At 48.2% G+C, this 15202-nt stretch overlaps 1 protein-coding gene across 5 annotated transcripts in view; it reads right to left on the bottom strand.

Annotated features, from left to right (window-relative positions):
* DAPK1 (death associated protein kinase 1) overlaps positions 1 to 15202 on the bottom strand; it is a 188998-nt gene that overhangs the window by 26766 nt on the left and 147030 nt on the right. For all 5 annotated transcript variants that reach the window (XM_043566427.1, XM_043566425.1, XM_043566429.1 and 2 more), the window contains exons 18-19: positions 14047 to 14145; positions 6827 to 6904 (exon numbers count right to left, since the gene is read on the bottom strand). In XM_043566427.1, the coding sequence (XP_043422362.1) occupies positions 6827 to 6904; positions 14047 to 14145 (177 nt within the window). The remainder of the gene's footprint in view (positions 1 to 6826; positions 6905 to 14046; positions 14146 to 15202) is intronic.

Genomic DNA, 15202 nt, shown 5'->3' with positions numbered 1-15202 from the left:
TGACAGGGAAGACTATCTGAAATCTGGGAAAGCCAGATAAGAGCATAGGGAGGTGATGTGGCTTTCCCCACATGGCAGGATGCAATTAGACCCAGCAGGGAAGGAGCAGCAAGTCTTAATTATGCAAATGTATTTTCCTTGTGCTGAATTTTAAATTCTGGGTAAATTCTACACTTTATCCTATTTTCCAAAATATTCCCAGGCACCTTTCTTCACTGTCTCATCTTAGGTGTAAGAACAGCAACTATTTTAATGTCAGCTTATTAAAATCGAATTGGAAGGACAATCAAGCCCCCCAGTGTGAGGGCACTGAACACGCAGGTGGGAAGAGACATGTGTGGTGGGCTCTGCGGGGGGCACCAGAGACTCCCGCACACGGCTGCCCCCCAATCACTTCGTGGTGAACTGGGTCACAGCACACCTCGCCCAGCTCAGGCCTGTCCCGGGTTCTTCCTTTCCCCACAAGCTCTGGCCTGGCCACCCCCACCCCCACCCTGCCCAGATGCACTGGCTGCAAGGTCTCATCTCTCCAGGGTCAGCCCCCCTGAGCTGTCTAAGGACCCAAGTAGCCCCTCGCTGTGCTCTGGCCAGTCCTCTGCTGCCCCCTGCAGGTCAACAAGATGACTTAGGTTTTATTTCTGGAAGAGGAAGCCCCTGGCTTCCCCAGCAAACCTTTAAAAATCTGTTCCTAGGCTTGTCAACTGATTAGACGTGAATTCAAGGGGGCATTTCTGTTGCTAATTTGGTCTACTTGGAAACCTATTTCAAGGCCACCCCCCTGCTGTGCAGATACAGACTTATCCCCATGAATGTGTTTAGGATCCACAGGGAGGAGGGTCTTACAGAGGATGGTTCTCTCCCAGGGGTGTCAGGAAATGTGCAGTTTTTGATTTCACAATGAATGCAGGAGGGGCCAAGATGACTGGAGCTGCTTAGGAGTCCTCTTATCTTGTAAGGACAGGAAGTCCCACCACCCCAAACTGCCCACTGCACCCTCTCCCAGTGAGAAAGACTGGGAACATCAAGAAGAAATGACATGGAAAGGAAATTGGTGACACGATGCTCCTATGTAGAGATTGCCCTCTTCCTTTCCCTTATCCGCGGATCCTGGTGTGATCACTCTCCTCCAGGTGACCCGACTTATAACTGCAAATACATCTACTGTCTTGACTTCTCTGTAGGTATCACCTGCTCCTCCTGACAACCTACCACAAGTCCTTGCTGACGTCTTCTCCGGGGTCACTCCTGTGATGCCTCAACCACTTTCAAGAACCAGATTCTGGGACTGGGCGTCCCCAATTCCAGGCAGTTACTTATTTGAAAATATATTTATTTTAAAAGACACGAATGTGGTTAGAAATACGGGGCAGCCAACTCCTCCCTTTCTGCCTCATCAGGAAGCTGAGTCTAGAACCTTCTGAGGCAATGATTGTGGCAAACAAATCATGCGTCTCAGTGAACACAGAGTCCAGGAGACTCCGCTGAGGGGAGCAGGCTGTGGGGACCCCTGGAAGGAGATCGGGGCTCACCGCACAGCAGGTGAGCTCAACACGGGGAAAGACCCCCATCCCGCGGCTGGTGAGGAGTTGGCACTGAAGCCCGGAGCCCACTGAAGGCCACAGGACATTCTTATTTCAGGACTGACTCTGGGTGCTGCACTGATGAGCGTTTGCGTAGCCTCACTGAGCTCCGCTTTCCTGCAGGAACGTCTCCATCTTTGGGATGTTGTAATATCACAGCACCTGCCACACATGGACGGTTGAATGATGGCTGTTGTAATGCTGGCTCTCAAGGGGGCCCACTTGCCTTGTTGACACTCCCACATCTGCTCCTGGGTGCTGGGTCACAGGAGGGGCCACCACAGGGAAATCCTTATGTTTCCCCGGGACTCAGAGAGTGGTTTGCAGGCTACCAGAAACAACAGCAAACACACGGTGCTTACTGTGTGCAGACACTGGTGTAAAGACAACATTTACATCATCACCATACTGTCAGGCAGCTCTACAATTACCCCATTTGACAAACAGGAAACTGAAGCTAAGCAGCTTTCTATTTCCCGAGCCAGAAAACAGCAGTGTTGGGATTTGAACCCAGGCCATCTGACTCCTGAGTCTGTGCACCCAGCCATCACTTTATATTTTTGCCTCTCAAAGCAAACGGAGAGAGGAATCTTTCTGTGGACTCTGGGCACTAACAGGGATGATGTCCTTTGATCACAGGTATTAAAATGACTTTTTTTGCTCTGACCTCTCCTTAGAGAAAAATCCCAGGATAATGGCAAAATATCAGACATTGGAACATTCTCTCTCCCATCCATCTTTTAAAAAGCTAGGCACCCTTCTCACTGCCACGTAGTACTCCATTGTGTATATAAACCACAATTTCTTTAGCCATTCATCAGTTGATGGACATTTAGGCTCTTTCCATAATTTGGCTATTGCTGAGAGTGCTGCTATAAACATTGGGGTACAAGTGCCCCTATGCATCAGTACTCCTGTATCCCTTGGGTCAATTCCTAGCAGTGCTATTGCTGGGTCATAGGGTAGGTCTATTTTTAATTTTTTTGAGGAACCTCCACACTGTTTTCCAGAGTGGCTGCACCAGTTTGCATTCCCACCAACAGTGCAAGAGGGTTCCCATTTCTCCACATCCTCTCCAGCATCTATAGTCTCCTGATTTGTTCATTTTGGCCACTCTGACTGGCGTGAGGTGATACCTGAGTGTGGTTTTGATTTATATTTCCCTGATGAGGAGTGACGTTGAGCATCTTTTCATGTGCCTGTTGGCCATCCGGATGTCTTCTTTAGAGAAGTGTCTATTTATGTTTTCTGCCCATTTGTTCACGGAGTTGTTTTTCGGGTGTGGAGTTGGAAATATGGCCCTTTGTAGCAACGTGGATGGAACTGGAGAGTGTGATGCTAAGTGAAATAAGCCATACAGAGAAAGACAAATACCATATGTGTTCACTCTTAGGTGGATCCTGAGAAACTTAACAGGAACCCATGGGGGAGAGGTAGGAAAAAAAAAAAAAAGAGGTTAGAGTGGGAGAGAGCCAAAGCATAAGAGACTCTTAAAAACTGAGAACAAACTGAGGGTTGATGGGGGGTGGGAGGGAGGGGAGGGTGGGTGACGGGCACTGAGGAGGGCACCTGTTGGGATGAGCACTGGGTGTTGTATGGAAACCAATTTGACAATAAATTTCACATATTGAAAAAAAATAACAAAAAATAAAAAATATATATGTAATAAATAAATAAATAAATAAATAAATAAATAAATAAATAAAAAGCTGGGCACCAAAACACAAGGGCGCCAATTGGTGGGAGAAAATAAAGGAAATCCGAAACCGGGACAGTTCAAGAACGCACCTACTGTGATTTAAAGATTCTAGACTGGAAGACAGCCTACTGCCTCCCCTGGGCACACAGGTTGGCAGGATCACCATACAAGCTTCCCTGTATTTGTATTTCCAATCTTAAAAGCAACGTAAGCACATGGCAGGAAATCTGGGATCAGATTAAGGGAGAAAATACTTTTAAGCCCCTCAGTCTGATCTCTCTCTGCTGTCACTGGAGAGCCTGTCCTTCATGTACTTCGGTCTGGGCTTTACTCACTGTTTCAGACCTGTCACCACAATAACTTCCGGCTTTGCACCCAGTGTGGCCATCCACTTTAAAACAAAAGAATGGACCTTTCCTGTGTGTTAAACACGGCACAGCCCAAGGAAACGCTGTGTCACCTTGTCCGAAGAGGATGTCTCCCTGGGTGATCCACCAGACAGGCGGGGATCATGGTTTGCCACTGATTTCTGCTTAAAAATGAGTGTCTGTCCCATCCCAGGGTCGCAGCTCTGTGAGAAGTCTCTGAGATGGTGAGCAGCACTCCAGGCCCAGAAAGATTCGCCACAGGCTTCATTGTGAGGAACGTGGCCCACTGTGACCGCTGAGCCCTCTACATGCGGCAGGGACATCACTAGGGCTCAGATTCGGGTGATGGCACCCCGCATGGGTGAGAACCCTCCTCCGTGGAATGTGGGAAGCCTGAGAATCCCTGATCCATGAGGTGTTCAGCCTAATGAAAACTTCCTCTCCACCAGTGGACTCTAAGAGAGATCTAACAATTCACAGTAAAACTGTGTCCTCATCAAGTGAGTTGGGAAGGCCAGATTTCAGGTCAGTTTCTTTTTGCTGTTGATGGATACTACAATGAGTGATCGACTTACAACCACCCTTCTCTTGTGACATGTCACCTATAAACATAGGCTCTGCACTCAAATGCAGGGCACCTTGCTATAAAGTCCACTCAGAGTCAAAGGTTGCAAACACTGAGCCAATCCGGCCAGTTGTTGTGTTCCAGACTATTCCATTCTTCCACGTGCTGACTGACACACTGCTTTACGTTAAGGGAATTTGGAGATCAGGAGACTTTGTGGGCAAGTTCCTGGTTGGTCTGCTGATAGTGACTCCCAGGCTCCACCTCCTCTCTTTCTGCTTATAAACAAAACACTTTCCCTTGTTTTTCTAGTCCAAATTCTCCTCCACAGTGAGACAGTGCACAGCAGTGCAGAGTGGGAGAAAACAATGTCTACATTTAACGTATGCATTTCCTGTAAGAACATGTGAGTAAGGCTAGGGGTGCCTGGGTGACTCAGTCAGTTGGGCCTCTGACTCTTTTCATTTCAGCTCAGGTCATGATCTCACGATTTGTGAGTTCAAGCCCCACGCTGGGCTCTGTGCTGACAATGTGGAGCCTGCTTGGGATTCGCTCTCTCCCCCTCTCTCTCTCTGCCCCGGCCCTGCTTGCATTCTCTCTCTCAAAATAAATATATAAACAAAAAACATTTTTTAAAGATTAAAAAAAAAAGAACATCTGAGTAAGGCTAAGGACATTTTTCCAGACTTCTCTTTCTGGAATTTCCAGAAGGAAGGGCACATTGAATCCCTGCAGTGGCCGGGGACATCTGTTTTCACGGGTCGTCTTCCTACTGCCTTTGCAGCCAGCTCACAGACTCCAAAGCACAAAGGTGTGAAGAAGAATGATCTCCCCCAGCTCAACTCCAAGGCTGGGAAGGAAATTACTGCACCCATGTCCTCTCCCCCACCCCACGGCCAGGACCCTGGGACCACTATGAAATTCAGACTCTCAGTAGCTGTGAAGGGTAAGAGGTGATCATCCCTCCCAGGACACTTCCAATTTTTTTTTTTTAAATATATATTTATTTAAGAGAGAGAGACTGAGGAAAGGGCAGAGAGAGAGGGAGACACAATCCCAAGCAGGCTCCAAGCTGCCAGCTCAAAGTCTGATCAGGGCTTGATCCCATAAACTGTGAGATCATGACCTGAGCCATAACCAAGAGTCAGTTGCTTAATCGACCAAGCCACCCAGGCGCCCCCTCACTTTCCAATTCATATGGCAGGACATCTATGGGATACCCCAAGCTTATTTTCGATAATCCCTTTCCACTGAGCACTTAAATCAACTGAATTATTATTTATTTCTAGAAAGTCTGTCTTTGAAAAATTACTACATGATTATAGTCAGCCCTTGAATAACACAGGGATTAGGGGTGCTGGACCCCCACACAGTTGAAAATCTAGATATATTTTTGACCCCCCCCCCAAACTGAACTGCTAATAACACTCTACTGTTGACTGGAAGTCTTACTGATAACATAAACAGGTGATTAACACATATTTTGTATGTTTATATGGACCATGGACTATATTCTTACAATAAAGTAAGTTAAAGAAAAGGAAATGTAAGTAAGAAAATCATAAGGAAGAGAAAATAGATTTACAGCACTGTACTGTCTTTATTTAAAAAACGTGCATAGAGGTGGACTTTGCATAGTTCAAATCTGTATTATTCAAGGTCACCTATATTATAAGGAATTTGGAAAAAATACAGTAGTGTTTACAGAAGGAAATTTTAGTTACCAAAACACCACTGTTAATATTTTCTATGTATTTCTATGTATACAGGAGAGATTATAATGTGCATATGTATAATTTATCTTCTGCTTTGAAACCCTGCAACATCCTAAGCACTGAACTTTTGTTACTAAAACCTCTTCAGAAATATTTTAGTGGTCAAAAACGGTTCTACCCTGTAGCTGTATAACAATTTACTAGACATTATTGTTGGTCATCTGTTTCCGATTTTTATTATTGTATTATATATAACTATATAACTATATATATAGTTATATATATATATATACATATATATATATATATATAACTATATATAACTGCAATGAAACCTGCATGCATAAAACACTTTTTCCTGCATTTCTTTCATTTCTTTAGGATAGAGTCTCACACACAGAGTTCCTACCTTAAAGGGTGTGACTAATTCTGAGGACTCCTGATACACATTGTTATGATCTGGGCTGGAAAGACACACCTGCCGTTTACTTCATTTTGTCCTGTGTCCTTAAACCTTAGAGCAACAGTGTTTCCTGGATCAGAGAGTATCATGTGATATCTGGGAGCTCAACACATTAAAAAGGAAAGAAGCAGTCAGCCTTCTCATTTCCTGTCTACTTTGTGGGGATGGTTATTACAGAGAGGGCGGGAGGAGGGAAACCAGGCATAGCAACTGTAAAGAGATCAAATGATTTCCCAGTCCAAACACAGAAGAGGAAACTGATAGGTAGCTGATCCATTGACGCTAACTGTATGCAAACCACAGGACAGGGACAGACACCTTTCAAATAACCCGTGTGTCCAAAGCCTCATTTTGTTCATCTCATTCTTTACAAAGAAAAAGGCAGACCTTTTCATATACAACAGAGAATTTCAGACCGATAAACAGCATTTCTCACCTTCCGGAGCCTTGCAAGCAGACCTGCTACGTGCTCGTGCTGTTCTGATTTAGCCAGCTCTTCTGCTGTCTTCCCATCCTGTTGGAGAAAAAGGATTAGTTTCTTTCCTTCGCACAAGAGCTGTTTGTTCCATACATTAGCTCTGCCTTCGGAGGCAGAAACAGGCGTAACAGGCGTCAGAAACAAAGAAGGTGGATAAACAGTGTGTCCTAGATTCTTTCTCTTCTGTAGAATCCTTATTTCACTGGGCTTCCCAGGAAAAGAAGAGGAGAATTAGGAAAAAAAAATTGTGCACTGGTGCCTTGAAGTCCATCGGTGCGATGTTTCAGACCTACAAGCTTTCATCACACTTGACACCTCGCTGGCGAGCAGATTACCCCAAATCCTGAACCCCTCTCCAATAAAGCAGACAATGAAGACTTTCACAGATGCCAAATTCTAGTTAGTGCTAGCTAATGACTTAAATTCCTTCCAAGAACAAACCTCAGCACTCATAGGATGCTAGTTACTGGTAATAACTGTGCATTTCAAAGAAAAGGCTTAGTTTTATGGACCATTTTGACCTAAAGAGTTTCAGTGAACATAAAAGAAGGACATCAGAGTCTGCAGCACCTTTCAATTAGAGAATTTTCATAGGGCTGCAGTTTCATAGCAAGCAAATTCACTTCCATTTCTGTGCCATGAATAAGCACGACACCGGCTAACACGTACAGAGCACCTCCCGGTATCATGCACCTGGTCCAGCTCTCAGGGCTGTGCCTGCACTGACCCTCGGAGTCGCCTGGGAGAGGCAGGCATGGAGGCTGTTCGCGTGCCCCCAAGGAGGAAATGGAGGCTTTGGGACTGTTCTGCTGCACTTTTAAAGACATTACAAATTCGAAAGTAGAAAATTGCAATTTCCATGCAAATACAAGCAGTATCTTTTCAACAAGAAGAGTTAGAAGCATCTCGGCCCCTCTCTCAACGTCTATCAGTAACCGCTAAGGTTCCATTCCCACGGAAGCTCACGGACGCCCGAATCTGATTCACAGCACATCTTTGAATTTCTCAACTCGAGTCATAATCTGAGCCATGCGCGGGGTTTCATGAGACCAGCGTTTCTCAGCCTCAGCACTGTTGACGTCTGGGACCAGATCAATATCTACTGTGCGGGCGGGGCTGTCCTGCGCATGCCGGATGTTTAGCGCATCTCTGGCTTCTGCATCAGATGCCAGCAGCATCGCCTTCCCAAACACGTGACAACCCAGTGTCTTCATGAGACAATATAGGGAAAGCAAAAGGGACTAACTCCTATAAAGCCACTGGTCTAAGGCAAGGGTTAAATGTTTCCATAGGCTTAGAGACAAAAATCTCCTTCTGGAAGGGAGACAAGGGAGAGATAAGAGTCATTAGGGAGTAACGGTGGTCTGGGCAAAATTAGAAGTAGCAATTTAAAGCCTCCTTGCACAAGTATTTCTGCTTTCCAGGAGTTCTAAAGGAACGTTGAACATGGGGAAAGGCATCCTGTGATTGTCTCGTATCCACTAAAAAGTAACAACCACAAGATAATGACTGTGGGACTGAAGGATGCTTCCCCACTGCTCGCTCTCACCCTTTGGAAACGTGCCTTTATAAGCCTTGCATGCTGTCCCTTCTGGGAGTAACATTCCTCCTGCTTGTTGGCTCCCTCGTACACAGGCTATCTCTAATAAGTTCTGCCTGCCTACTTTCTCTCAAGTTTAGGGTCGAGACTCAAAAACCTGGTCTTGGGGGTCCAGTAACATTCAGACATTGCCAAGCGTTCCCTGGGTGGTGCGAGATGGCCCCGGTTGAGAACCACTGCCTTGGGCCGAAGCTGGAAGCTCACGTGGGTGCTCCAGGGAGGCAGTCTCCCACCCATCTCTCTCTCTCCCTTAAAGTCCCCAGGTGTCTCCAACGGGCAGGTGAGGGCTTCTCATTTGCTTTGGGGTCAATTAGGGATCTTGTCGGACACCACAGCCCAACCAGGAATTCATGCCCAACTGCCCAGATCCTTACTGACATAAGAAAAGGCTTCAGGTTAGTGGTTCCCAAATCTGACCACACACTGGAATCGCTGGGGTCCCTAGCACCTCCTGGTGCCTGCACATGTCCACTCCCTCTGGACACTCTGCTTCCCTAGGTCTGGATGCCACCTGGACACTGCGGTTGTAAACGTTCCCAAGTGATTCCATCGTGCAGCAAAGTTTGGGAACCACTGTCCCCACTGGAAAAAACTGAGCCTTGACTGAAGTTGTGTGCCTTCTGGCCACAGCACTTCTCTCAGAGACCCCAGGTCTGCACATGACACAGGCAGAGGACCTTCACTGGCAAAAGTCAGTGTCCATCGCAGAGCCTTTCAAACAACAGGAAAACCCCCATCAACCACATGTCCTACATTTATACAGCACTTTACAGTTTGCAAAATGCTTTGCCCTAAGAGACACTATTCAGGCTCCCAAAAGAAAAGCCTGTCAGTGTAGTAGAAAGAACTTTGGAGTCAGGTAGACCAGGTTGAAGTCCTGAATGTGTCCCTCACCAGCTACGTGGCCAGTCACTCGGCCTCCTGGAAAATTCTTCATCCGTATGGCAGAAACAGACACCCTCACCACTTGAGCAGATTAGAGAAAACCAAATAGAAAGAACAGACTGTCAGTCATAAAAAAGGAAGCAGCAATAATTATTAATTAAAGAGCTGAGAATTCAGCCTTTCTCGGAGGGAATGGGGTAGGAGCTGGAAGTTTGCATTCTTGGCCTTGCTCTACCGTGGGCCCCTGCTGACTCCCACAAGCAATTCTAACCCTTAGTGTCTTCTTGGTTACAAACAGTGGTCTGGGAGGGCCTCATTGAGAAGGTGATGTTTTGAGTTGAAACCTGAAGGAGATGAGAGGGCAAGCCATTGGGATACCTGAAGAAAGTCCTGTGAAGAGGAGCAAGTGCAAAGGCCCTGAGGCAGCAGCATGGCTACCATGTTTGAAGAATTTCAAAGAAGCTCATATGGCTCATGTGGTGCAGGGGGGTCAAAGGGAAGAGATGGAGCAAGAGATGGGTGTCGGGGAGGCAATGCGAGGGGCTGATATTTAAGGGAACCCCCAACATAAGGACTTCTAAATTGATGGGGGGTCTGAACAGAGAAGGGACACGTTCTGATTTATATTTGAATAGAGTCACACAAGCTGCTGCCTGAGAAACAGACTGGACACGTGAGGGTAGAAGCAAGGAGATCAGTTAGGAGACCAGAACAAATAGCACATGATCATGGCCAAGGGTTCACAGCTTCATGGGGGACCAGCAGCCAATTCCAACAGAGCAAGAAAGGAGAGCAAATCACACCTGCCAGAGGGGGCTGGGAAAGAGGAGGCTGTCTGGGGCTCCAGTTTAATATCGAAAGATGAGAAGGAGTTAGTGTCCCAGAATCCTCCTGCCACTAATGTCATCTGCTACTATGTGCCTGGGTGCCTGCCACGAGGCATTAAAAGTCTCTTACTCTGGGGGCGCTTGGGTGGCTCAGTTGGTTAAGTGTCCGACTTCAGCTCAGGTCATGATCTTGTCGTTCCCAAGTTCAAGACCTGCATCAGGTTCTGTACTGACAGTTCAGAGCCTCAAGCCTGTTTCATATTCTGTGTCTCCCTCTCCCTCTCTGCCCCTCCTCTGCTCATGTTCTGTCTGTCTGTCTCTCTCAAAAATAATAAAATAAACACTAAAAAAGTCTCTTACTCTGAAAGAAGGAGCACATCATGTTACCTTATAGCAGGGGAGTGTGTGCACAGGCACCACATGCAGGGAAGGAGGGGGTGGAAACGCATGAGATTCCAGAGGGAAAAAAGAGCATGTGCCAATTCGATGAGGTGGGAGAGAGCGAGGGGATTCCCACGACCTGCAAAGAGCCCTGTTCTGCCAGGTCCAGCTGAGGGGGGACAGGGGTGAAGGGTGAGGCTGGGCAGTGGAGGTCAGAGTTCACTGGCTCTTTCCAGAACCATAGATGTGGCGATCCAGACCCAGATCTGAGGATGAGCTGGTCCTGGGGGAAGCACAGAGGTCCTTAACCAGACAGAGGCCAGAGAACACAGTGCTAGGAGACCAAGAGGAACCCAGGATGTGGTCCCCAGGAGGATGCAGGGGAGGAGAGGCAAGCAGAGCTTCCCCTTCCTCGGACCGGGTGACGTGCCACATGCTGACATCCCCTGCAAAGGTCAGATACTGAGACGGGCAGAGCCAGAGGGAGAGGACGAACGCGGGGGCCGGGACCCTGTGACGGTGGTGCCCCCCAGAAGGAGTCTGAGGGGGCGCTCTGGGACAAGCGGGGCTAGAGCCGGGGAGGTGGGCCTGAGCCCAGGAGCAGCTGCAGGCCTGGGTGGTGAGAAGGGGGGAGGCCACCGAGATGGACGCGTGGCTGGAAGAGGCGAGCAGAGGCAGGAAACGCTGCTGGCACGAAGACAGGCAGGGACACAGTTGCCCCAAAAGTCAGGGCAGGGTTATGCTGTGCGGAGGGTGATGCAGTGACTGAGACAGGCCCCAGGGTGGTGACCTTAAGGTTCTATTTCTTGACCTGAGTGCTTATAAAGGTGCTGATGTTATAATAACAATTCAGTAAGTTTTACTTTTGTTCATGTGCTTTGCAAAAAAAAAAAAAAATCTGTTATATCTTACAATAAAAACGTTTTGAAGGAGAGAGAGACCAGGAGGTGACTGGGGACTGGACCTAGAGGCTGGAGTCCAGCAGGGACTGCGTGGGGTGGGGGGGGGTGGGGGGAGATGGGGCCAGAGCCCCGGAAAAAGAGGTAAGGCGACCACTAGGGGGCGCTGCAGGGTGGAGAGCTGAGGTCAAGGACCGGAACTCTGGGGCTCAGGCAGCGGGGACAGAAGCAGAGGAAAGCCGCACCCCCCCCCCCCCATCGCCCCGCACTGTTTTCTGCCAATAAGGAGGCGGCTGCTCCCCAGCCCTGACTACTCAGTGCTTGAAATGAGGCCCAGAAGAATGTGAAAGATCTCAATAGTTTTAAAATACGGATTGCAGATCGAAATGATAACATTTTGCATGTTTTGTGCTCAACAAAATATATTCCTGAAATTAATTTCTTCCGTTGCTTTTCTTTTTGGATATGGCTTCTGGCACATTTAGGACGGCACCTACTACGCGTGTTAGGGCTCTGCTGGAGATGTCAGCAGGGAGCACGGTGTCTCCATGATGATCCCCTCTCCTGCTGGACACTTAAGACAACTGGGAGAGGGAGACCTCAGTCTCCACTGCACGGCCTGGGAGGCAGGGCGCAATCCGGCCCTGTGCATCCCGGTCCCCCATGCTGTACTACAGCCCACCGTCCTTCAGGCTCCTGGAAGGCCTTGTGGCTTCTCACAGGGTGCTCCCTACACTCTCCCTGAGGAGCACTCCCGACCCGCGGAAACTCCCTCAGGGCCCTGGTGCGTAACCCTCTGGAGACCCCATTAACTGTACATTTACTGCTGTGGCTCGTGGGTCTGACTCTCTGTCAAGAGACTGGAAGTTTTCTGAGGGAGGAGAAATCACCTGCCTGTGCCCACGTTCCTGGGTCCTAGCAGTGCTTGGTGCACAGTACATGCCTAGTATTTGGGGAATGAAGAAAGGAGTAAGGCACGTGAGTGGACTCCTGGGGAGCAGGGAGGCCCAGTGGTGAGCAGAGAATGAGTGGGAGACACAATTGAGGGCTCACTGGAGGGGGAGGCCACTCGCGGGAGGCAAGGAAATAGCTGCTGTGGGCAAGGGCTCACAGAGGTCGTGGGGCAGCACATGTTAGCGTCCCCAACCTGTGAGATGTGGCAGAATCAGCAGCTGGTATCTTCAGAGCCATCCCTGACAGTTTGTTTTTTATGAGGCAACATTTGTGACAACAAACAAAAAAACTTCTCCTCATAAAAATGCACATAAATACTCTATTGTGGAGTAACTGAACTGAGTGCCAAGACATGGCTGGGCAGGGTTTGATAATGGCACAAGAGGCCTAGAAGCCCATGCATGGCCATGCAGGGTTTTGTGATGGGCAAGGAGGTATCCTGAGAAAGGGACAATCCCATCTAGAGCACTGGCCTTCACTGGGCCTGCAGAAAAGCCCAGCACAGGGCTCGACACTTACAGAGAATGGGCCCACTACTTGTGAGGACAGAATGACATCAAAGGAACATCAGTACAGTCAGGGAGGCAATGTCTCCGACCAGAGGTCAGTAATTTTCTATAAGGGGCCAGAGAATAGATAACTTCGGGCTCTGTAGGCCATAGGGTCTTTGTCGTAACTGCTCAACTGTGCCCTTATAACGTGAAAGTGGCCACGAATACGTAAATAATGAGCCTGGGTGGGTCTCAATAAAGTTTGATTTATAGAAACAGTTGGTGGGCTGTAAACTATGAGCATGGCTGGGTCCCAGTAAAACTTTATTTACAGAGACCAGGCAGCGGGCTGGATTTGGCCTGTGGCCCGTGGTTTGCCAACCCCTACATGACTCTCCAAGAAATGAGGCCTTGATTTTCCCAAAGTTGGCTGCCATATTTTAAAATCCCAATGGATTTCCTCAGATGCACACTTTACATCAGCGAAGCATTAGTGAGGTTTAGCAGACTCAACCTACCATTAGGCCAGAAACAAGTCAAATGATAAAATTTCACTGTAGCAGTAAAATGACCATCTTATCGCATCAGTCCATGTATTTTCCCTCTTTGGTATTTCATGAACTGTAAATCAAAGGGCTCCTCCTGGAGGGTGGTGCCAGGCACGGAATGAGGGGTGGGGAGGCGCCAGGAACAAAATAAGAAAGGCAGATTTTTTAAACAAGAGAGAACAGCTCTTGTAAGCAGTTCCCCACCCTGAGACCTGAGACGCCTTCCTCCTTCCTCCCCCAGAGCCCAGGGCACCTCCAGAGCCGTTGTAGGGGAGGGGGAGCATTTAGAAAAGGAAAACACACATATCTAACAAAACACCCAAAGGCGCTGCTGTGTAGCATGGGAAACAGCAGGCATTCCTGGCAGTGCGGGCCCCAGAGCGCCAAGGGCCCTGGCACCAATGAGCATAACCAGCTATCACCCTGGCTCTGTGTGGGCAACTGTCTATGGAACGGCACTGCAGGAGCAAAGCTTAAGAGCAGCTTGTCTGCTTGAGATGCAGTTGCCAAGCGATACCTTTCCCTGATGCCCTTGAGGTTCGAAACGTTCTCTACGGCTTTCCGTGGCTTTCTCCTGCCAGAAAGTGACTCACCGAGGTCAGCGCCTCCACGTTGGCGCCCGCCAGACAGAGGTAGCGGACCACGTCCAGAATCCCGTTGTTGGCTGCAAGGTGCAGAGGCGTTCGTCCATACTGGAAGACACAAAAAAAAAGCCCAAAGAGAGTCCTTCTCACAATGGCTGCTGAGGATGGCACTGACGGGAGTCTATCCCACGGGCCGGTACTGTGTGCAGGATCTGGGATCCCCCAGAAGAAATAGGACGTGTGGACTCCCTTCTCCAGAAACCCTCCCTCTCCTGGGGGGAGGCAAGCCAAGAGGAATGTGTTGAAGTATTTTCCAGTTAAAAGAGTCACTTTGAAAGAAAACTGCAAAGGATGAAAGAGTAGGAGGCTTATCATAAGATAACTAAATCGAGTCTCCTCCTGTGCTGGTAGAAAGGAGGCATGAGTCAGGGTTCTTATTAAGGGGCCCAAGGTTCCAGAAAGATCTGCACCACAGTTCAAATTAGACACTGCAAGGGACAAAGGGATGGAACGATAGCCAGTGAAGTCGTTCTAATGAGGTGACATTGCAAGGCCATGCCCACCACGCTCTCCACTGTTTGTGTCTGTGGTTCCCAAACTGTGTGCCAAGGCACCTCAGGGCGCTGCAGTGAATCCATGGGGTACTGAGGAATATTTTACATTGTTGATGGAACCAGCAGGTTCAGACATAAAGTGAACTACTTGCTCCAGGCAGCTTAGGGTCTCAGCATTAGATCACACTGCCTTCCTTTCAATGCCATCGTATCTGCATAGTGGGGGGTTGGTGGTTACTGTGACAAGAAACAAGTACCCTGGGAACACGGGTGTAGAATAGGAATAATGCAGTGTCCAGCCTGGCTGGGTCCAAGGTCTGAGGAGCTGTGAGGTGCCCAATCAGCACACACATCCCATCAGCATGCAAGTGTGGTTATGGAAGAATGAAATTAAAATATTCATTTTCTTTCCATTTGTGGGCATCGTTTTTTTCCCAACACCTACTGAGTCGTTAGGACATAAATTCTTACTAGGTTGTTCAGACTGAACCTCTTAATAAACAGAACTGTTAGGTATTTCTTCTGCCCTGGGGGAACCACAAAAAAAGTGTCCTTGGTGGATACTGGAAGCAGAGGAAGTTCAGGTGTCTGTCTTATGCTGTTTATTTGCA

The sequence above is a fragment of the Prionailurus bengalensis genome, chromosome D4 (genome assembly GCF_016509475.1).
Source record: "Prionailurus bengalensis isolate Pbe53 chromosome D4, Fcat_Pben_1.1_paternal_pri, whole genome shotgun sequence".
Classification (NCBI taxonomy): Eukaryota; Metazoa; Chordata; class Mammalia; order Carnivora; family Felidae; genus Prionailurus; species Prionailurus bengalensis.
Note: the sequence above shows the minus strand (reverse complement) of the source record. Positions and strands in the feature narration are given on the sequence as shown.